Genomic DNA, 23,336 nt, shown 5'->3' with positions numbered 1-23,336 from the left:
GGTTTGGTTTTGGGGGTTTTTTGGTCTTTTGCAATCCCGTCACCTCTTCAAGGCCCATCTGGAATATAATCCCCAAGAAACCTTTCCTGTGATCCCCTCCTCTTCTGAATTTCCAGAGTAACTTTGTTTCTCTTAAACTGCCCACCCTATTATTATCATCACTGTAAATTTTTTAAGCAAAGAGAAGATGTCTTGCAGGATGGTATGGTGAAAAGGACCTGGGCTATGTGGTCAGAGGATCTGTTCAAAGTCCCACTGTTCACTTAATAATTGTTTTACTCAATCTAAAGTAAGTCATTTAACCTGTTGAACCTTAAAATCTTTAGTTGTGAATTGGTGGTGGTAGTAATAATGTATAAAACAAAAGAAACTGTGACAAACAGAAAAGATAATATATGTGAGAAAACCTTGTAAATTGTAAAGCACTGTATAATAAATAGTGGTTTATAACTGGTAATTTTATATGCCCTGGGTTCCTATCACATTTGTGCATTACGCCAGTGTATCAACGTGCCATATTCTACATCAGACAGTCGCAACATTTTCTGATAAGGTCTCGCATCATGATCTAGGCTCAAAAATGGAAATCGGCATGACTGGTTAGTTGGGAAGATAAGAGAGTTTTTAACTAATAGTTATCCAAAGGTGAAAAAGAGCCTTAAAAGTACTCAGCACCCAAGTCCAGCCTAAAGCTAGATTATGGAATTTAAACACTAGCTAATTATGCTGACATAAACTATTCTGAATGAAACAGATTTTTATTCAAGAATTTATGATCTAGGGTGAAAGGGAGAGACAAAGATGAGAATATTAGCCATTCTAATTCTCTCTGTTTTCAAGTCTAGTCCTGAGGCGAAGGGTAGCTGAGTCCATGAAAAAGACTGTTGATTTCTCATGGATCTGTCTGTTATTATTATTCTCCTGGAATAAGTTTTTAAATTATTCATAAAAACTTCTGGTGCTTCTACCCAGAGTGGCATCACACAACACACACATACCATATTTTGTACACATGAGAGCATGTGACATAAATCACATTGTTTATCCTAGAGAGAAATAAGACAACAATTAATGAGTGACCCTCTTCCTTCATATCACTATCTCCTTTCCATAAGTTTTTAATCCCCTTCCCAACACTCTTACTCTGAGCAAAGGACCTTGCTTTCTGCATATTCAAAAGCTTGGAGGCCACCACAACCTCTCTACTGTCCCTCTTTCTAAGATTAAATTTCTCTACATTGTCACCCATTGTTCTCCTTTTAGAAAATGTTTTTATTGAAGTACAAAATATTTTCAGTAAAGTGCCTAAGTCACGCTTAACTTTAGTGTATATATTACTCGATGGATTTTTGCATGTGTTTAAATCCAATCACCACCCAGATCAAGATGAAGAATATTTTAGTGCCCCAGTAGGCTCCTGCATGACTCCTCCTAATCAAAACTCCTCATCCTGTACCCCCCAGAGGTAACCACTATTCTGAATTGTATTACCACCAGTTACTTTTGCCTGTTCTTGAACTTCACATATACAGAATTATACAATGTGTATTCTTTTCTGTCTGTTTTTTTTTCTCCTCTCAGAATGTGCATGAGATTCACTGATTTTGTTAAGTGTATCAGTAATTAATTTTTTAAACATGTAACTGTTTTATTAAGATATAATTCACATACCATAAAATTACCCTTGCAAAGTGCAAAATTCAGTGAGTTTTAGTATACTCAGAGTTACGAAACCATCACCAATATATAACTGTAGAACATTTTCATTTTCATCATCCCCAGAGGAAACTGTGTACCAATTAAAAGTCACTCCATATTCTACCCTTTCCTCCAGCCTCTGGCAACCACTAATATACTTTCTATCTCTACGAATTCACCTATTCTGGACAGTTCATATAAATGGAAACATACAATATGTGGTCCTTTGTGACTAGCTTCTTTCATTTAGCAGAAGGTGTTCAAAGTTCATCGCTGTTGTAGCATGTATCAGTGCTTCACTGCTTTTTATTGCTGAATAATATTCCACTTATTGGTTTTTTGATGGACCTGTGCATTTATTTCTCCTGAGTGTATACCCAGGAATGAAATTGTTGGTGTATAAGAATATGCCAGAGAGACAGAACCAATAGGATACAGAGAGAAAGAATGAGGGAGAGATTATAGGAAATTGGCTCACATGATTATGTAGGCTGGCAAGTCCAAAATCTACAGGATGAGCTGGCAGGCTGGATACCCAGGGGGAGCCAATGTTGCAGTTTCTGTTCAAAAGCCAGCAGGCTGGAGAACCAGGAAGAGCCTATGTTCCAGTTCAAGTCAGGAAGCCATCTAGTTGGGGAAATTCCTCCTAGTTGGGGAATTCCTCCTAGTTGGGGAAAAGTTGTTCTTTTGTTCTATTCAAGCCTTCAATGATTGGATGAAGCCCATCTACACTGTGGAGGGCAATCTGCTGTATTCGAAGTTCACCGATTTAAATGTTAATCTCATACAAAAACACCCTCACAAAAACACCCAGAATAATGTTCAGCCAGCTGTTTGGGCACCATGGCCCAGCCAAATTGACACATAAAATAAAACAACATAGTTAGGTCATAAAGTAGGCATATGTTTAGCTTTAGTAAACACTGTCAAAGAGTTTTCCAATGTGGTTGAACCAATTTACAATCCCATCTGCAGTATATGAGAGTTCAGGTTGCTCTACACTTTTCTTTGCTAACACTTGGCACTGTTAGACTTTTTAACGTTAGCCCTTCTGTTAGGTAGGTACTGATATGTCATTGCGTTTGTAATTTGCATTTCCCTGATAAGAAATTATGTTGAACACTTTTCTGTGAACTTATTGGCCATTTGGAAATCATCTTATAGGGTACTTCTTCAAGAGTTTTTCCTTATTTCAAAAATTGGGTTGTTTGGTTTTTCTTATTGATTTATGGAAATTTTCTCATATATTTTGAATGTGAGTCCATGGTCAGATATATGTATTGAAATATATTCTCTCTTTCTTATTCACTTTCCTGATAGTGTCTTTTAATTAATAGAAGCTTTTTAAAACTTCCCATTTAGGTCTATGATCCATCTTGAATTAATTTTTGTATATGGTGTGAGGTAGGAGTCAAGTATCATTTTTTTCCATATGAATGGCCAATTGTTCCAGCACCATTTGTTGAAAATATATCCTTTTCTCACTGAATTGCAGTAGTGCCTTTGTCATAAATCAAGTTCTATTTCTGGATTCTCTATTATGTTCCTTTTGTGTATTTATCTGTCTCTGTGCCATCACCACACTGTCTTAATTACTGAGACTTTTAATGAGTCTTTAAACTTGGTAGTGTTAAGTCTTAAGTGTGTTCTTCTTCAAAATTGTCTTGGTTACTATAGACCCTTCTATTTCCACATAAACTTTAGAATCGCCTTTCAATTTGCACACACACATGCACAAACACACACAAATATTTTAGGATATTCTTCCTTTCTTAATTATTTTTGTCTCAGAAAATGTCCCTTGTCCTAAAAAGCTAAACTGTCTTCTTGTGCCTTCAATATTATTCCTATAAGTTTCTCTTAGATGCTCAAGAGTCATCACCTCATTCTTGCACCTTCAGTCTTTCCCTCTACTTTGAATTTTTACCCCCAGCCTATAAACACAGCCAAATGTCTTTTATTTCTTGCCAAAGCAAAACAAACCAAAAAAGCAAATGTTTTTCAACCTTACAGTTACCTCAAGTTACCATTCTCTGTCTTTGCCATTTAATATTTTAAAATATATGCATATGTGTTTTAATTATAAAATTTCTATAACATACAAAGTTTGGAAAATATATATCCCATTGCTCAACAACCCCAAGACAATTACAATTATTTTGTATATTTTATAGTATCTTACATATGCACACGTATATATACTTTTTGCTGTTATAATCCATGTCTTTGGTGTTTTTTTTAAGTTTTCTGTCTTCTTCCTTTGCTTAATAAATATTTTTCCATATTGTTCCATAATCTTAATTATTTAAATGACTGCATCACATATAATTGAGTACACAAATCCTAATTTTTAAAATAATAATACGTTCATAAATTTCAGTTGCTTCCAAATTTTAGTCTTATAAATAAATATTGCTATAAACACCTTCATTCATATAGCTTTTCCTTTTGTGACTACTAAACTTTTTGAAAGAATATTCAATATTTCATGCTTCTTCCTATCTATCTGCTTATCCCTTAACTCCTGAAATATATCTGCTTCTACCTTACTATGAAACATCTCTTAAAGATCACAGTTACCTAGTTGGCAACCCAATGTTTCTAAATCTGCATCATCCTGAATCTCTCCATAGCACTTAACACTGTTGGCTTTCTTGAAACTCCATCCATTCCCCTTGATTTATGTATAATATACGGCCTACTTCTCTGACCATGCTTTCCCTGCATCCACCTTATTTTCTGAAACTGTGCTGTAGACCCTCTCTACCCCTCCTTTCCTTTGGCAATCTCATGGCTTTGTTGATTTTCTCTCTGCAGAGGACATCCAATGTATATCCCCAACTTTGATCTTCATTCTGAACGTCAATCCCATGTTTTCACATGCTGATCATTTCCACCTAGATACCTCAAATTAGGACTCTCACAAAAATCATCATCTTTCCCTGAATCATTTCTCTTCTTCCTATGGACCCTAGTCATTTAGGCTTAAATTGTAGAGTCATTTTTGACTTTCATCTCTCCGTCTTTGACTCCTTCACACTTGTTCCATCATGTAAACCCAGGACTGCTTCATGAATAGGCATGTGATTCAACTATGGCCTAGGAGATGGGAGGGAAGTCAGAGGGGGGATGGGGGAGTGGTTCTGGGAAACATTTTCCTTCTCCTAAGAAGAACTCTTTTCTCCTTCCAGACATTATGACCTCAGGAAATGATACCTGGAGCTGCCATTACCATCTTGCTGTTATTAGCTGGAGAATAATGCCAACACCCAAGATAGCAGAGCAGAGATGGCAAGAACCTGGTCTTTGACAACATTATCAAGCTTCTGAATCTTTCGAACCCAAAGTTTACTTTGTAATTACCAAATTTGTGAGATATAAATTTCCTTGTAGCCTAAGCCATTTTAAATTGGAATTTGTTACATCCTTACTGATAGACAGCTTTATATCAATTCATTATGTCTCATTTGGGCTATTGCAATGCTATGTAGTCTTTATGCCCTCAACTCTAATCCATTTCATACATCTGCTGCTAGATTATCCTTCCTAAAGAACTATTTGATCATATTTTTTGTCTTGTCCAAAAGACAATTTCTTTAGTAGCTTCCCGTTGCTTAGAGAATTAGTCCAAGCTCAGCAGTTCAGCATTTGTGGTGTTGTACAACGCTACACTCTGTTACATACCTTGCACTATGGATACATAGAACTAAGTGCTATCCCTTGAATATGCCTCTCCCTTTCCCGCTTTGTTCATGTTGTCTTTGCCTGGAATACTCTTGCTCCATCTCCACTTGCCTGTACACAATCTTCTTGAAACTGTCCCTGACATTTCCTCTACTGCCACCCCCTGCAAAGTAAACTCTCCTTCCTCTAAGCTTCTATGGTGTTTATTACCATCTACTTTGTATTGGTGTTATTTACATAGTGTATTCTCTTCTACTACCAGTGCTGTTCAATAATAGAACTGTCTGTGAAGATGGTTAATGAGCACTTGAAATGTGGCTAATGCAACTGGGGGCCTGAACATTTCATTTTGCTGAATTAATGTAAATGTAAATAGCTACAGGTAGCTAGTGGCCACACAGCACTAGACTAAAAGACTCTTGAATGTAGTACAGGGATTATATCTTGTTTTATCTCTCTAATCATTACAGAGAGCATCTGAAAGGCACAGTCTGCTTTGTTCCCTCATGTTTTCTCCACAGAGCCTTGTGGATAATAGACACTGAATATTTATTGGATCAGTAAATATGGGTATCACATTTACCAAATATATAGTAAGGGTTCCTAACTATCTCTGTTCCAAATTCAAGTAGATTAAATAGGCGAGAAGAAGGAAAAGTTGAATGACCAAAACTCCCATCTGTTACTGAGAAACAGATGGCTAGTTCCATTATGAAAGGATATCTATTTCTCTATCTCTATCTGTCCATCTCACAACATTCCTTCTCTTGGTTAAGCAGGGAACTCTGCAGTTTAAAGCTCTTTGTTTTTTAAAACTTTTTATTTTGCAATAATTTCATACAGTGAAAAATTGTAAGAATAGTAGAGAAATTCCCATATTCACCAAGTTTTTTAAAATATTTAAACTATTTTAAAATTTAAAAATAACGAAGGGGACTTCCCTGGTGGCCGCAGGGAATATTTCAGTGTGTTTTCTGATGAACAAGGATATTCTCATACATAATATATTCAGGAAATTTAACACGGATAACGTACTTTAATCTACAGTTCATATTCCAACTGCATCGATTATCCCAATAACATCCTAAAGTATAGCATTTTCCTCCTCCAGTAAAGATCTAGTTCAGGGTCACATATTGCATTTAGTTGTTATGTCTTTAGTTTCCTTTAATCTGCAGTTTTGTTTTGTTTTCATGACATTGAAAGTGTTTTAAGAATACGGGCCAGCTATTTTGTAGAATTTTCCTCTATTTGGGTTTGTTTGATGCTTCTCATGATTAGATCCAGGTTAAAGCTCTTCAGTGTTGGTGCAAGGATGTATTGTTATACATACCTTCTCTGCCACCCACTGGTTCTTAGACTTGAGCTATTCACACCTATCGTATTCATAAGTTTACAAAGCATTATATTGCCATTAAAATACGTATATATACATTTCATTAAATTTCTAACAATATTTTGTATAAAATATGTAATTCTACCATTTCAAAAGCAATTGTTGGCTCTATATTTTATAGTGGTTTCAAAGAGAAGTGAAATTTACTTAATAATGGATTCAATTTCTCTAAACTCATTTCATCAATTACTTTAACATTTAGTTCAGAAATAGTTCCTCAGAAAGGACTACTGTGAAGTATTAAGGTTCAGTGACTTTTTTTATTACCAAGCATTGCATACATTAAAACTATAGTCTTCCCATTTTTAAAATCCTAATTTACTTCTCTTAATGATATCGACAATGGAGAGAAAAATACTTAAATTCTGATACAGTAAGTAATAATAAGTACTTCCGGCTTTGACGTGGTAAGGGTTTTGAATTGGTGCCCTATCCCAATATTTCAGGTATTTTTAAATGATGAGTGAGGGGAAAAGAACTGGCAAAAGTACCTTAACCGGAGAGAAGCCTGTACTTCTTAAGAGATTTTTGTTTTGTTTTGGGGGTGTGTGTGTGTGTGTTTAAAGGCTCTCGCTGTAACTACAGCGCTCACACTGGAAATAGAAAAATAAAAATGCTCCTTCAGGATTTTTCTGGGGAGTAAGAATTGTTTCAAGGAAAAAACTGGCAGAGAAATGGACAAAAAAAAAATTGTAGTGTTTTGGACACCATTAAAGCGCTAGAATGTTTAAATAAATATCTTACATTGTGAGAAACGTGTGAGTGTTAAACACGTTTCATTTTAGGGGGAAATTAAACAAATATTTCTTTAAGATAGAAACAGAAGTCTTTCCTTCGCCTCCTCCCCCCACCCCAAGTTAAAGTGTCTTTGGCTCTGCTTCTAGGACTTCTAGGAACGTGCAATTTAAATAAAATCGCAATAACAAAACCCTTGCATCATTTACACTGGTTTTTTCTTTCCAGCGCTCAAGAAGACTCAGAGCCCGACATTTTTTTCCAAACTCGAAGCTGCGAGTTCCGAGCCTTCTAGGACGTGTCCCGCACACTCTCGGGACGACTCTGGTCTCCCGCTCTGGTCACCCGCGTCAGCCAGCGGCTCTCGGCGCCGCCCGCCTCCAAAGGGGTGTGTCCCCGCCCCGCAGCGGCCGCACACCCGCCTCCGCCGCAGGCCCACCTGCCGCCCTCGGCGGCCCGGGCCCGGGGAAGGCGCGGGGCGGCTGCAGTGCCGCGGCATCGGGTCCGCCCCCCGCCCGGAGCTCGAAGCCCCCTCCCCGCGCGGCGAGGCCAGCAGGCCCACTGGTCCCGCCGCCCGCTTCCGGACGGGCCGAGCCGCGGGGAGCTCTTTTCTCCTTTCAACTCAAACTGCTATCGGCCCCCGTTGAAGGGTAAACCTGCTCTTTCTCTCCACACACACACACCCTCCAAGTAACGGCGGCAGGGATAAAACTTAAAAAGTAGGATCCCGGGCCCTCCTCGGGCCGTTTGCCTCGGCGGCCCCTCTAGCACGGCCCCGGCGGCGGCCCGCGCCAGTCCGCACGGCCGGGCAGCGTTCTCCCTTCAGCCTTCGCAAGACGGGTGTGGAGTCTGCGAGAGTCGGGGGAGGGGTGCAGGGCGGAGAAAGAGCATCTCCGCGCCGCCGCCGCCGCCACCGCCGCCGACCGCTCCCCCGCCGCCCGACTGGGGGAGGCCTCGTCACAGCCGCCGCCTCAGCAGCGCCCACAGATCTCGCGGTGTTTGCCGGCGGCCGCGCCGCCATATTGTGTGACAGTATTTTGATTTGCACTGGACTGGCGGAGCCGCGGCGAGAGCGAGCGAGAGCTGGGGGGGTGGGGGGAGGGCAAGCAAGCGCGAGGGGGGTGGGGGCCGAAGGAGGTAGGGAGGCCGAGCGAGCTGGAGCCGAGGAGCGGGGAGAGGCGACACTACCCAGCCATCGTTTTTGATCTGCAGTAGCCGCCGGCGGGGCGACCCAACCCGACCCCCCTCCCCTCCCCCTCAGCCACGAGCGGCGGCGGCGGCGGCGGCAGCGGCAGCCGGAGGGAGTTGGCGGCGGCGGCCGATCGGAGGGGCTGAGCGGGGAGGGAGGGAGGGCTGAGGTGTCCCCCCTGCCGGGTGGAATTGGAGGCGGCGGCGGCGCTGGCGGCGGCTGTGGTGGTGGAGGCGGCGGCGGCGACGGTGGAGACGGCTGCCGTAGTGGGAGAGGCGGCGGCGGCGGCCGAGGAGGAGGAGGGGGAAGCGGCGGCGGCGAAGGGTAAGCGGACAGCGCTGCCGGGCCTCGGCGGGATCCCCAATCCCGGCTCTCCCCTCAGCTCCCCGCACCCCCCCCCCTTCATCTGAAAGGGACTCTGCCGACTCGCGAGGCCCTTGCGGGGCGTCCGCTTCTTCCTCTCGCTCTTCCTCCCTCCGCCTCCTTCCTTCCCCAGTGGCGAGGCAGAGAGGGAGGCCCCCCAAGTCCTCCAGACCGGGCGGGGGTGGGGAGCATCGGGCCCGGCCTGGGCTCCCGGGACGAAGTGTGTAGGGGGAGGGGGAGATTCATTGGAGTCGGGCGCCGGGGAGAGCCCCGGGTGGGGGAGGGTGCCGGGGGCGGGGAGGGCCCTTGCCTGCACGGGTGCCCCCGGCCCGCCCCTTTGGCATGTGTGAGATATGGGGGGCTGGGCGGGGGGGACGGAGATCTCCTCTGGGGGAGCCGTGGCCCGAAGAGGGATGACTTAGGGGCGAGGGTGTTGCGGGGAGAGATCGAGGGAGTTACGTGGAGGTCGAGGGGAGAGCGTGGTTCCTTTTCCGATGTGGGTTTTCTGCAGCCTTCTGGAAGTGGGGAGCAGCCCCGCTGTGAGTGTGTGGCCCTTAGATTTCAGAGGATAGTTCTAGCTTTCTGTCCCGTCAACCTCAAACCCTAAGATTGGGGTTGGGGCCGGGAGGCTGAAAGGGTCTGGGTATCGCTGAACAGGTGACAGGTGTATCTTCCCGTTGCTGATGCTGTACGGCTGCTCGGGCGGGGTAGTATAGCAGAGTGGCGGAGCCCGTGTGGCTTCGTATCTATGCGTTTGGCCATGTTTCATTCCATATATAGTATATTTGCGATGTTCGGTTTCCATTCTTCAAGTCAGCTTAATTGTCGTGGAGGAATTCTTCAAATGTTTCTGATAAGCGGGGTTTCCAGGAGAGTGGAGGGAATTTGCAGCTTCACGGGGGTTTCTCAGGAGTTCATGCGTTTCGGGGTCCCCAGTGCGAGGCTGTTTTGAGTGCCTCTCTTCATTGGAAAGTTCTTGAACACTAAGGTCGTATTTGAGGCAACAGTGAAGCAGATACTTTTGCATCCATTTTGTCTGTTTTAGGTAAGTTTGTAAAGTGTTGAACTTTAGGGTCAGGTTGATTCGCATTTTATAAGAGGAATTCGTTTGTGCTTTAGCTCACTCTTAAAGAGTACGTTGCTCATTATGCAATTTCAGATTTGGCCGGGAATTTTGGTGGGCATGGAATACAATTTTGCTTTCAGTTTTTACACTGCTGCTGCTTACCACACTCTTCGTACAGTAGCAGAGTATTGACACCTTTTAAAAAATATCTTTGAATTCCTTGGAACAGTGAAGTCGTGATTGGTTTTAAACCCTGACAGTTTGAAACTTTAGATTTTGAAACCACTGCATTTTCTAATAAAGACAGACATGCTCTTCATCTCACTGTAAGCTTTGACTGAGCACTTAAATTAGAAACAATGGGAAGAATTGTCAGATAAATGAGTTACAAATTAAAATAAGGCCAAGTTTAAAAAGGATTCAATAGCTTTGAAAAAACGTGTCTGGAACGAATATATTGAATGATGGCACTATCAGTGTGTTAACAGGAAATAGAACAAAAATTCCAGTGATTCAGAACTTCTGTTGGGTTTTTTTTCCCCTTAAATATAATCAGTTTCTAATAGAGGGTGCTTAAGAATTAAATCTTTAAAGGATCAACTGAAAGTTGAATGCGTTAATTAGATGAGTAAGTCGTCCACTGAATACACTCCGTTATTTCATTTTCCTGTTGGGCACGTGGAATACCTTTTCTTGAGTTCAAAAGTATTCTCAGGGGACACTGATGAAATGCAAGCGGTTCAGCCCTCTTTAGTGAACTGTCGCATAGTAGAACCTGTGCTTTTTCTAACTTGTTAAGAAGTGGGTAAATGATCAGTCTCATCTGATACAAATTTCCTGAAAAATAAGTTTTAACTTAATCTGATTTGATTGAAATAACACCTATATTTGGTCCTCTCTTTACTGGAAAGAAGCGCTTGCCTTCAGCTAGTGATATTGTTTAAAACTTGCATACAGTTATTGCATCTAATGAAATCAGGAGGTTTTTAAACTCTGCAGAGTTAAGTGGGCACACTACTCAGATCCCCAGTTACGTTATTATTGAGAATTGCTTCTTTAGTATTAGTAACACGTTATACTTGGGTAAGTGTCTTAACATGATTAGTCTTGTGTCTTGACAGAAATAAAAATTTATTCTACTTCTGTAGTTTTCTCTGTAGGGAAAATTCTTTTCTCAAAATACTGTTGAGGATGAAATCTACATATGTATCTATGAACATATGGCATTTTGCAAAATGGGTGTGATGGGCACCACTTACATGAAACTTTGTGAGTTTCGTGCCAAAAAGTCCCATGAGGAACGTTTGAATTTTCTGAAACAGCATTTTTTTTAGTTGTATAAATTCATCAAGACTAAAAGTGTATTTTTTAATGGTTATCAACGTATTTAAAAGGCAATGTTTACCTTGTTATAGATGTTTTGAAGAAAAGTTCCTGATAATCTTTACAACATACAAAGTTTGTAAGTTAAACTGTAATTCAGAAAAGCTTCAATTTCATTATATCTCTACCTGGCCACGCTCCTATGACCCAGAAGAGAACAGTAGTAGCACTTTTCCGTTGTTTCACTTATGTCATCTTTATTTGGTGCATCTAAGATTGGGACTCTATAAAATAGAAGGATTATGAGGGAATAACAGAGGCAAATGTGAAAATGGGGCAAAACAGTAATAAGGAGGAGAAGCTAGGGGACAAGATGCTAGTAGAGGATTAGATGAACAGTTTTAGGCAACTAGGAAAATGGAGATGTGGGCAGTGGTGGGTGCCAAGCACAGGAAGATGATCATGCTGAACGATTCTAAGGAGGTTTGGGCTGAATCTTTTGGTAGACTCTCACAGTCTATATGTCATTTTATTTTAAGTCCTCTGTATTAAGATGGTAAGGATTTGGAGACTTTGAAATTGTATGAAATCTAAACGTATGCATGTTCATATTTATTTGCCTCTGGCTCATATTTCCAAAATACTTATAATATTTTAACATTTCATTTTTTTATGATTCCGACCCTAAAAATCAAGGACATTTACTTAATCAGAAATCTAAAATCCCTGAGTAAGTACTCAGGGGTGGCCAGTACTGTACTTTTTACATTCCCTTTAGTTAACTGCTAAACTCGCCTATGATCTTGATAAGAGTCAGAGATTAAGAATGGCTGTCTTTTTCTTCATTTTCTAAGTATTCCATCCCTCAAAACACAATGTTTGGTACTAAGTTTACTACTAGCCTTCTAGCGTTAAAGTTATGGATTTCACTTAGGCTTTTCACTTTGATTTTTATTGACTCATTTTACAAAGTATGCTTAGTTTCTAATTTCTTAATCCTCAGAAGGAATGGGCTACTGTTAAAAGCACAGTAAGATGCGTCAGCTGAGAAGTTGATGTTTTAGAAGGAGATCCAAGTCAGAATTGCCACAAAGCAAAATTGCGAATATTAATATCAGTAAAAGATCTCTGTGAAAATTGATTAAAGTTTTGCCACTTAAAAGTGCTTTGTTCAAAGTACAATTCATGTAGACCCCCGTATCTCCTGACAGTGCTTTATAAATGAGGCTTTGCCGAATGTATCTTTTTGATTTGCCTCAACGTTTTTAATGTAAAACTTGAACAAGAAATTCTATTGGATTTCTGATAATCTGTTTCAGTTCAAAATTTGGTATCAAGGGAGTGGTAAATTTCTTTAGACCTTTAATATCTTAACATTAACCTTTTTAGTGTTTCCTGCATAGTAAAAGAAAGAGAAACTAATATTTATTGAATACCTACTAAGTGCCAAGGTTTCTGTCGTTTCACAAATATTTATTGAGCACAGGGTTCTTTGAGATATTGGAGATGGCAGCAGTGGATAACATAGACAAAATTTCTGTCCTCATATAGTTTACATTTTAGTAGTGGAAGATATAATAAATGAGTAAAATCAAGCGTGTCTGGGAGAAAAAAGTACTGTGGAGAAAAGTAAAACAGAACAGGAGGTTGGGGAACAGACATTGCATATTTGCTCTTTTAAAAACTGCATAGTGGATATTATCTTTGATTTCAAAAACAAAAACTTCCATACATAAATTTTTTTCTTTAAGAATATACTTCAAAACTAACACAACATTGTGAATCAACTATACTCCAATAAGAAACTTTTTTTAGAAATATACTTCATAACTTGGGAACAACATTATGTTTGTACTTCAGAGTTTTAGTTAATAGTGGTTTCCTATTGTTAGTGCTTCAGAAAGCTGCATTGTGGCTCAATAGAAAATTTGGAGTCTGCTATCCTGGTTTGAATCCTGGTTTGCCACTTACTAGCTTTGTGATTTGGGGCCAACTACAATTTCTCAGCCTCTCTGAGCTTGTTTTCTTCTCTGTAAAAGGAGTAGAATACCTATAGGTTTGTTGTGATGACAAATTATACATTTTGTGTGAATTATCTGATATATAGAAGGGGCTCAGTAAACTGCAACTTTTTTGTCTCTTGCTTATCTGGAGTTCTGTTGTAAAACAAAATAGTTGATGTTGGTAACCCTTCCAAGAAGCTTTCATAGCACTATGGGGGACATTGTTTAATACACAGTTTATTTGAACAACTAAAGCACTCTTCTCTGATAGAATAAGGTTAATTAAAACTCAACTGTAATTTATGGTCACTAATACTTTCTGGAGCATTTGCACATGTTATCTAGTCAATATGCTGTCAGGAGTAAACCTAGTCTTTATGATGAGGAAACGTGACATATCTTGATGATGTGGATTTCAGCATTTTGACAAGTAGATAAAAATATCGTATAAGATCCCAGTTCATGGAAGTACTTGTGAAACATTTAGTACAGTTTACGTATTCAATAAATGTTCGCTTTGTCACTAGTTATTATACCTTTATTGTGTGAAAAGGGGTAATTCAGAGAATTCACAAAGTATTAAGGAAAACTTCTATGAAGAGAAAGTAATGCAAATTGTGGATAAGTTTTTTGAAGAAAGAGTGGAATAGTCAATCAAATTGCAATATTTGTTTTTCATTTTTAGCCTGGGAAATCACTAAATTGTCTCAAGGACAGACTGTGTCTTATTTTCCTTTCAGTCTTGACTTCACCATATCTTCAGTGCCTGGCCTGTACTTAAGGAGCTCAAGAAATACTGTGTGTTCAGTGCTGAATGGCTCTTAGTGGTAGTTTTCCTGTGTATCACAACTCTTTTTGGTAGTAAGCACCTTCTGATTTTGAAAAGTGTTTGCACTGGACTTAAGTCTTTGAATCTCTAGTTTTAAGCACAGACTCAGATATCACACAAAGTCTTCTGAATGCTATTTTTTTGAATCTAGCCAAAAGTTTGAAAAAACATCCTAGAACTTAAAAGGAAGAAAAGAAAGAAATTATTTGCAGCTAAATTAGTATTCATTAACCTATTCCTATGAAGTTGTTGACATTAAAGTGAAAAAGTGAATAGAAATTTTTAAAAGCAGAGTAGAAAAAATAATTCATATATAATTATGTGCTCTTAACCAGCCTTTAAAAGACAAGTTTGTCTTACCTCTTTAAGGCAATTTCAGTGCAACTGTACATTTATACTGACATTATGGATTAAATGGCTCAGTCACTTTCTTACATTCCTGTGATGTGGGGAATATTGGTGTTTTCATGGAAAAGGGAAAACATCCCACCCCACCCTACCCTACTTTAACAGTAACCATTTTTCAGATGTTTGAATCTTAGCACCAGTAAGCTTTTTCCTGTTCTGTAGCAAGTTATTCTCTGCCTAATGAATAATAATTTTAGCTTTCCTAAAACTGAAGACTTCCCTTAAGTTCTAAGATCTTTAGTCATTTATGCAAAATATTTCTTGGCTTTTAAAAAAATTCCCCTTGAAGATGTATAGAAACAAATTGCTTAATTTTTAAACTTGGTATGACACAATACTGTTTTAAAAATGAGATAGAAATATCTACAATTGGATATTTTTATACTCTTGGGGGTTTTTGTTTGTTTGTTTGTTTGTTTGTTTGTTTTGAACTGTAACAACCTACCACTGGAAAGGGATACTACTACAGGGTGTCAGTTTGAGTGGCTTCAGAAAGAAAGTCAGTCTGATTTATCCACAAATAGGTACAACATAGACCAGGGCATTTTAAGAATTTGTAGTATTTTAATTGCCTTGTTAAAGAAAATGGCATTCTTGTTTCACCTAAGAAGAAAAACCAAAAACAGTCCTGGTACAAGCCTCAGAAGCCAAATAATAAAGTAGAGGTTGGAATGGTCCTGCAGAGAGAGACAGAGAAGAGAAGCAAGAGTAAAGAAGTGTAGAATTTAAAAGATTCTGGTGGAAATATATGAATGCTGATTGTTTTTAATAAAATGATTCAAAAGAATTACTCTGTTAAAGAAAATTCGTGGTCTCTGCAACCAGCCCCTGCCCAAGCTTGCCAAAATAGTAAGTCAAAAGCAATGCCACATTCCGAGGTATATTATAGAGATTAGTGCTACCATCAAAAACTTCAGAGTTTCTGGGGGTTGATTCTGACCATTTAACTTGTCTGTTTGGCTAGTGCAGAAGACAGGTTCTGGGAGAATAACAGATGACAGTGAATTATTGAGGGAAAAAAAGTGCACAAAAAGAGTAAATTTTCAGTTAGTAAATTCTTTTTATTCTTTGGTTTATTAACTATACTTTCATCTGAATTATTAAATAATACTCTTCTTTTGAGTTTTAATGTTTAAAGTTTTACTCTAACATTTATATTAAGGAAAACTTATTTTGACCCATAATATCTTAATGTTAACCTTTTTAGTGTTAGCAAAATGGAGCACATCACAAGTTTGCTTCCTGTCGGTTTGCCAGTCAGGCAGGCCAGATACTGCTTGTTTCATTAGTGTAGAGCCAATGGCAGTTCAGCAGAATGATTTTCCATTCCCTATCAATGGGAGGAAATACTTGCCAATACAAATGAAAACTTGAAATCTGCAATTTGACCTTGCTGAACACAGTTCTCACACCAGGCAAGTTTTGTTTAGTCAGAGAAATCAACAAAAACAATCATTCTGATATGAACTGGGAAAATAGGAGTAGAAGGGAGTTTACCTAGTTTTAATTCTCTCAGCTGCTGAAGAAAATACTACTTTTGAGTTTGAGTTGGTCTCTGTTAACTTGTCAACTTGTCAACCTCCACCCTTTTAACTAAACATCTTAATTTTATCCTGTTGGGAATCTGTGACGTATGATAAGAAAAGACCTGGTCTTTAAAGTCAGATGAGCCCAAGTTCAAATGTGAGTTCTATTACTAACTATAGCTTTGTGATCTTAGGCTAATCACTCAAACTCTTTGAGTCTAGGACTTTTCTTTAGAAAAATACATAGGTATAATAATACCTACCTTGCATGGTAGTTTTAACTACATTATCTGCGTTTCTTATGTTAGCTAGCTCTGTATTTATGTTACCTAGCACAGTACTTACCTGAACTTAGTAGACATCAATAAGTAGTAGTCAAAATGTCTGATATATCCTATGCTTTTTGAGGCAGATTTTCTTCCCTGTAACTTTCTTATATCAATATTAGCTTCTATTTAGCGAAGCTCAGTTTCAAAAAGTATTAATCTTTCAAACAGAACAAGGTGAATTATTTTTTCTAGTAGACATGTAGCTCAAATAATGGGAGGTAATCTTACATTTGGAATTTATCTTTGTTAGGTTTTTCGTTCAGAATACCTGTTCAATTCATTTTCCCCAAAAAGTAGAATAAAAGGGAGATAACTTCTATATTGTTTAATTTACTGTACCTCTTCAGACCAAGGGTGAAATAAAACATCACCATTATTTTTTTAATTACAAAATAAACATGCAAATTATTAATTGTTTGTATTTTTCTTATCTGTTCCTGTGAAAAAGCCCACATTTTTAATTTGAAATTAGTTCACAACCCATAATTTAGGTTTTTTTATGAAAAGCATTAGAAAATTGTCATGGATCAGATTTTGAAAACACTGAAAATATATGAGCTTAAATATAATACTATAAAACATATACCACTTTATCTGTATAAGGTGACCTTTGTAATTTTTTTGTTTTAAATTGCTAGTTAATATTTTTTCAATTATTTTAATAGTATTCTTTTCTGTGTCCATATTTCACATTCAAAAAAGATACAGTGCTAAATTTCCTGATGTTCATTACTGGGTTAACTGTGATTTTTTGCTTTGAGTTTTCCTAAAAGTTTTTTTATCTTAATTCATTGAGTGAACTGGTGATTGTTGTAGAATATTTTGCTGTACTAATTAGTATTAATTGCTATTTGTATAAGTAATATTTTAACCTAATAATACAGTTTGTATTATATAGTGATGCTTATACAAACATTTTCTGTTCATCAGCTTTTATTGGTGCTAAGTTATCACTAGAAAATAGTAACAGAGAAGATAGCAATATAGGCAAGAAAATTTGCTTTTTAAAAAGGCTTCAGAACAGAGTGTGTGTTCCATTTTAATTCATTGAGCACATATTGTGGTATAATTGCTTGGTTAATTTTTAAAAGACTGTTAGTGACCTGACAAACATGGGCGTCTACTCTTTGGAACTCAAGCAGATGCATGTAGGCATCACAGTTAAGTAGTTACTAGAATTGAAGAGTAAAAGTACTCAAGGTATCTAAGGGATCATTGACAAACAAAAGTTGGTAAAAATACAGGTACTGTGTGTTTGCATTGAGAGTAACTTGCTGTTTACCTTGTGGCTAGCATATACCTGAACTGTACTTGACTAAGCACTGTTTGCTACTTTATGATGATTTTCTAAGGAAATGGAAAAATAAACATGTGGAAGTGGGGTTTCAAAAAAAAAAATTTCCATTTCCACAAAGCCAATTCTGCTTCTTTACATATGAAAATGTATTGACATGTATTCGTTGGGCTTGATTTTTCTTTTTCTTTTTTGAGATTTTTCTAGCTGAGGTGGTTCTTGGCCTGAGTGAGACATCCTCATTCTCTTCATGAGATTTTCCCCTCATGAACAATGGCATGAATTTACAGGATGACTGTTCAGAGCCGTTGCTGTAGCTCTGTGAATGGAACAAGAAGTACTCTTTTGAGGAAGGTAACTGGTTCATGGGAAAAGTGAACTGGTGATCTTAGCCAAACCAAGCTACGGAATCAGTACTTCAATTTCTATAGGGTATCACACGACCAAAAGAATAGAAAGAAACTCCATAGAGTTTGTTTCATATGGCTTCTATGATATACCTGTACAAAATAGCTAACCCAAAAAATCTTGCCTGACTCATTCTTTCACCATGCCTCATCTCTACCTTCTTTATTGGTCAACCTAATTCACCTATCCAGTAGTTTTGAATTAGTTTTGAGTCCTGCTGTGTGCCAGGTATTTTGCTAGGTGATGGGATTGGAAAGATGACTAACATATTGTTCTTGCCCTCAAGGGACAGGTATACAAGCTATCAATAGTATACTAACACTAGCAAATGCAGTGACAAGGTTAGACATAAAACACTTTAGGAATCTACAGGAGGGAGTGGCTGACTCAGTGAGGGAAGGAGGGATATAAGAGGGAATTCTTCATAGGAAGGGTGACACAATCTGTGTCAGATAGGCAAGGAAGAGGAGGACAAGTTGGGAGAAGAGAGGCCATTGCAGTCAGAGAGAACAACATGCATAAAGGATGGAGGTAGGAAAGTCCACACCTATTCAGTACTGTGAATAGTTCCACAGTGCATTAGGTACCAGTGGTGGGTTAATTGGAAGTGAGGTGGAAAATGAGAAGAAAGAGCATGAAAATACTTGTATGCTCTGTAAAGTAGATTTGACTTCATCCCATAAATGATGGAATGTTTAAATTAACATTCTAGAAAGATTTCTCTGGCTGCAGTGCAGTTTCTGATGGCTGTAGAGAATATTTAGAAAAGAGCGGGGGTGGGTTTCCCTGGTGGCGCAGTGGTTGAGAATCTGCCTGCCAATGCAGGGGACACGGGTTCGAGCCCTGGTCCGGGAAGATGCCACATGCCGCGGAGCAACTAGGCCCGTGAGCCACAACTACTGAGCCTGCACGTCTGGAGCCTGTGCTCCGCAACAAGAGAGGCCGCGACAGTGAGAGGCCCGTGCACCGCGGTGAAGAGTGGCCCCCGCTTGCCGCAACTAGAGAAAGCCCTCGCACAGAAACGAAGACCCAACACAGCCAAAGATAAAAAATTAATTAATTAATTAAAAGTTCTAGGGGTTTTAAAAAAAAAGAGCGGGGGGGGTGGGGGCCTGGAGGTAGCCTTATAACCATTTATTTGAGAATTGATATTTGAGAATTGATAAAGATGTGAGTTAAGGCTGTAATTAAGGAGAAGAGTAGGTGATGAATTTGAGAATACTGAGTGTGAAGTAAGTAAGTAATCACACACGCCCTGGCTTGCGTACCTGAGTGCATAGTATAATGCCTGCCATTCATCAATACAAGAGCATACCAGGGGCAGTAACAGGTGAGGAAGATATTTGAGTTCTGTTTGTTGGTTTTAAGCTTCCTATAGAGAGAGAAAGAGGAAGAAGACATCATTTTATTTGGGAGGCAACACGGAAGTCTTCTCTGATTAGATGACATTTGAGCAGGTGCCTGAGTGAAGTAATAAAGGGAAAGAGCTTTCTAAATAGAGAGGCAGGAGCATGCTTGCCGTGTTCCAACAGCAAGAAGACCAGTGTAGTTGGAGTTAAGAGAGCGGGAGAAGAGTAGATGAGATCCTCTCATCTACCGATGTGCTTTCCTTGTAGCTCTTTAGATTGTAGAAAGGATTTTAGTATTCAGGATGAGATTAGAAGCCACTGAAGGATTTTAAGACGTGAGCTATTTGCCTTTTTTTCCCCTCTCACTTCTTAGAATATGATTTAATTGTTAGTGGTTGCGTGTGTATAATTTTATATTATTTTCATGTATGTAGATTCGTGTAGCCATCACAATTAGGATATAGAACTAGATCTGTTCCATCACACAAAGAAACTCCTTTGTGCTACCCAGCCTTAACCCTTTTGGCAACCACTCATCTGTTCTCCATCACTATAATTTTGTCACTTCGAGAATTGTTATAAAAATGGAATCATGCGTTGTGTTATATATTTTGAGATTGGCTTTTTTTCACTGAGCGTTATGCCCTTGAGATCCATCCAAGTTGTTTCGTGTATCAGTAGTTCATTGCATTTTAATGCTAAGAAGTATACCATTGTATGGATGTACCACAATTTGTTCAGCCATTGATTGAAGGACTTTTGTGTTTCCAGTTTGGGGCTCTAAAACTAAAGCTGCTGTGAACAGTTTTCCACAGGTTTTTATGTGAAAATACTTTTTCATCTCTCTAGGATAAATCCCCAGAAATACAGTGGCTCTGTTGTATGATAAATGTATGTTTAACTCTATAAGAAACTGCCACTTTTCCAGAGTGGCTGAACCATTTTACATTCCCATCAGCAGTATATGAGAGATCTAATCCTTGGATCCAAGGATCTCTGCATCCTTGTCAGCATTTGGTATTGTCAGTATATTTTTTATTTCAGCCATTCTAATAGATATGTAGTGACATCTCTTTGTAGCTTTAGTTTGCATTTCCCTAATGGCTAATGATGTTGAATGTATTTTCATGTGCTTGTTTGCTGTCTGTATATCCTCTGTGGTGAAGTGTCTGTTCAAGTCTTTTGCTTATGTTCTGATGGGATTGTTCGTTTTCTTGTTGTTGAGTTTAGTGAGTTCTTTATATATTCTGGACACAAGCCCTTTGTCAAGCATGTGATTTGCAAATATCTTCTCCTGATCTGTGGCTTATCTTTTCATCCTCTTAATGGGGGCTTTTGTGGAGAAAAAAAAAATTTTATGAAGTCTGATTTATCTTTTTTCTTTTATGAATTGTGCCTTTTGTTGTCAAGTCTAATAAGAGGTCTCTGCTTAACCTTAGGTTCCAAAGATTTTCTCCTTTTTTCTTCTAAAAGTTTTCTAAAAAGCTTTACATCTTGCATATGTAGATCTATGATCCATTTTTACATCATCTTCACATAAAGGTGTGAAGTTTAGATTGAAGTTCACTTTTTGTCTGTGGATTGTTCGGCTGTTCCAACACCACTTGTTAAAAAAAATTATCCTTCCTCCATTGAATTGCTTTTGCACCTTTGTCAAAAGTCAGATGGCTGGTGCTTGTGAGCGTCTATTTCTAGATTCTCTATTCTGATCCACTGATCTTTGTGGTTATCTCTGTACTACTACCACACTGTCTTGATAACTGTAGCTGTATGGTAAGTCTTAAAACCAGGTAGTAAAATTTCCCTAACTTAATTCTTCGTTTTCAGAATTGTTTTAACTATTGCATTTCCTTTCCATGGAAAATTTAGAATCTGTAAAAAAATCATGCTGGGATTTTGGTAGGAATTGCATTAAACCCTTAGATCAATTTGGGGAAAATTGACATTTTTATTTTGTTAAGTCTTTCAAGCCATAAACACAGTTTATCTCTCCTTATAGTTAGGTTGCCCGATTTCTTTCATCTGCATTTTGTAGCTTCCAACACACAAATTCTATACATGTTTTGCTAGATTTATAACTAGATACATTTTTTTTTTGGAGCAGTTGTAAATGATACTGTGTTTTAAATTTTGGTTTCCAGTTGTTTATTGCTAGTTTATAGCAATATGGTTGATTTCTATGAGTTCACCCTTTGTCCTGAGACCTTGCTAAACTAATAAATTCTAGTAGTTTTTTTGTGGAGACTGGGTTTTCTAATGTGTCTATGAATAGAGACAGTTTTATTTCTTCCTTTCCAATCTGGATGCCTTTTATTTCCTCTTCTTGCCTTACTGCTCTGGTTAGTACTTCCAATACTGTGTTTAGTAGACGTGGTGATATCAGACAAGCTAGTCTTATTCCTGATCTTAAGGGAAAGCATGAAGTCTGTCACCATTAAGTACATGTTAGCTGTAGGTTTTTTGTAGGTGCCTGTCTCTTCCTAGTTTAAGAATCACTTGATATGACCATATGATTTTTCTTCTTTAAACTGTTAACTGAAGGTAACTTTCCTTGTTAAAGATTCACTCTGGCAGCTCTTTGTGGAGTAAACTATAAGAGCAGGGCAAAGATGTCAACAGGGAAGCCATATTGGAAATTATTGTAGTTATCCAAATGAGAGCTGATGGTGGCTTAGACCAGAGTAACAACAGGAAAGAGTGTGAAGAGGTCAGACTTTGGATATATTACAAACCCTGGGTGGGCAGGAATTGTTGATGAATTGGATCTGAGGCATAAAAGAGAAGTCAAGGATGACTCCAAGATTTTTGGCCCAAGCAGTTGGAAGTATGGAGTCGTTGTTGGCTGAGTTGGGGAAGACAGTGAAGTAACAAGTTTGGGCTGGGCAATCAAGAGGTTTTTTTTTTTTTTGGGATGTGTTAACTTTGAAAGGCCTACTAGACACTTAACTGGACCTATCAAGTAGGTAATTTGATATGCAAATGGAATTCAAGCAAGAAATTCAGGCTAGAAATAGAAATTAGAGAGTCATCAGTTGAGTTGATATGTGAGAAATTATAGTGATAGTTATTAAAAATTATACCTGTAACCTTTTTGTTTTTACTGTACCATTGTTTAAGGCTTATTAGCAAAAAGCAAGATTCTCCTAGCACGTGAAGAACTTTGTGAAAATTTTGACTGGTTCTGTTTATCAACACTGTTGTTTATCTCACATTGAGTGCACCAGAAATTATGTGGTTGGAAGACAAATTTGGGGGATATATATTTATTGTAATGTGTATTTAATCATGCTTATTTGATAAGTAGATGGCTATAATAGTAGTATAGACACATGTGCTTTACTAATTTTCAGAGCTTTGTCCTAAATCTTTGTAAACGAAGTAGCTTTATACATATTGTGAAAAGGGTTTGACACTATTATTAAGTGACTGAAAGGCTTTCTGTGGCAACATTTCTTTTGTAGATAAAACAGATAGCCAAAGAGACAGGTCAAAAACAAAAATTTAAAACAGGAGTGCAAAATAGCTAGCAAGGAGAGACTTAGATTTCTGACTTAGAGCCAGAAGTAAATTGGTAAAGGGAAAGGGTAAGCCTCAGTTTACAGACTTGGTAAAAAGATCTTCTGAGTTCCATTCAGGTATGTTTTCTTCATATTAAGGTATTCTGGAAAATACTTTTTTAAGTGGCATGATATTTCCTGTTGCAACTGATTAATGCTTTTTCTTATTTATAATTTAA

The 23,336-nt window shown here is 38.5% G+C and overlaps 2 protein-coding genes across 5 annotated transcripts in view; one reads left to right on the top strand and one right to left on the bottom strand.

Moving 5' to 3' along the window:
- Nucleotides 1–8,225: 8,225 nt before the first annotated feature.
- On the bottom strand, nt 8,226–9,108 carry LOC130704781 (uncharacterized). Its single transcript, XM_057528192.1, has 2 exons — nt 8,786–9,108; nt 8,226–8,697 (listed from the first exon to the last, which is right to left on the bottom strand). Exons 1-2 carry the CDS (start codon nt 9,106–9,108, stop codon nt 8,226–8,228), a joined length of 795 nt encoding a protein of 264 aa, XP_057384175.1.
- TAB2 (TGF-beta activated kinase 1 (MAP3K7) binding protein 2) overlaps nt 8,888–23,336 on the top strand; it is an 84,959-nt gene continuing 70,510 nt past the window's right edge. For 3 of the 4 annotated variants that reach the window (XM_057527947.1, XM_057527946.1, XM_057527945.1), the window contains exon 1: nt 8,888–9,026. The gene's annotated coding sequence lies outside the window, so the exon portion shown is untranslated. Of the gene's footprint in view, nt 9,027–9,485; nt 10,111–23,336 lie in introns of those variants that run through there. The other variant, XM_007196896.3, reaches the window with a different exon arrangement.

The sequence above is a fragment of the Balaenoptera acutorostrata genome, chromosome 14, assembly GCF_949987535.1.
Source record: "Balaenoptera acutorostrata chromosome 14, mBalAcu1.1, whole genome shotgun sequence".
Classification (NCBI taxonomy): domain Eukaryota; kingdom Metazoa; phylum Chordata; class Mammalia; order Artiodactyla; family Balaenopteridae; genus Balaenoptera; species Balaenoptera acutorostrata.
The sequence above is the reverse complement of the archived record's forward strand: the minus strand, read 5'-3'. Positions and strand labels throughout refer to the sequence as shown.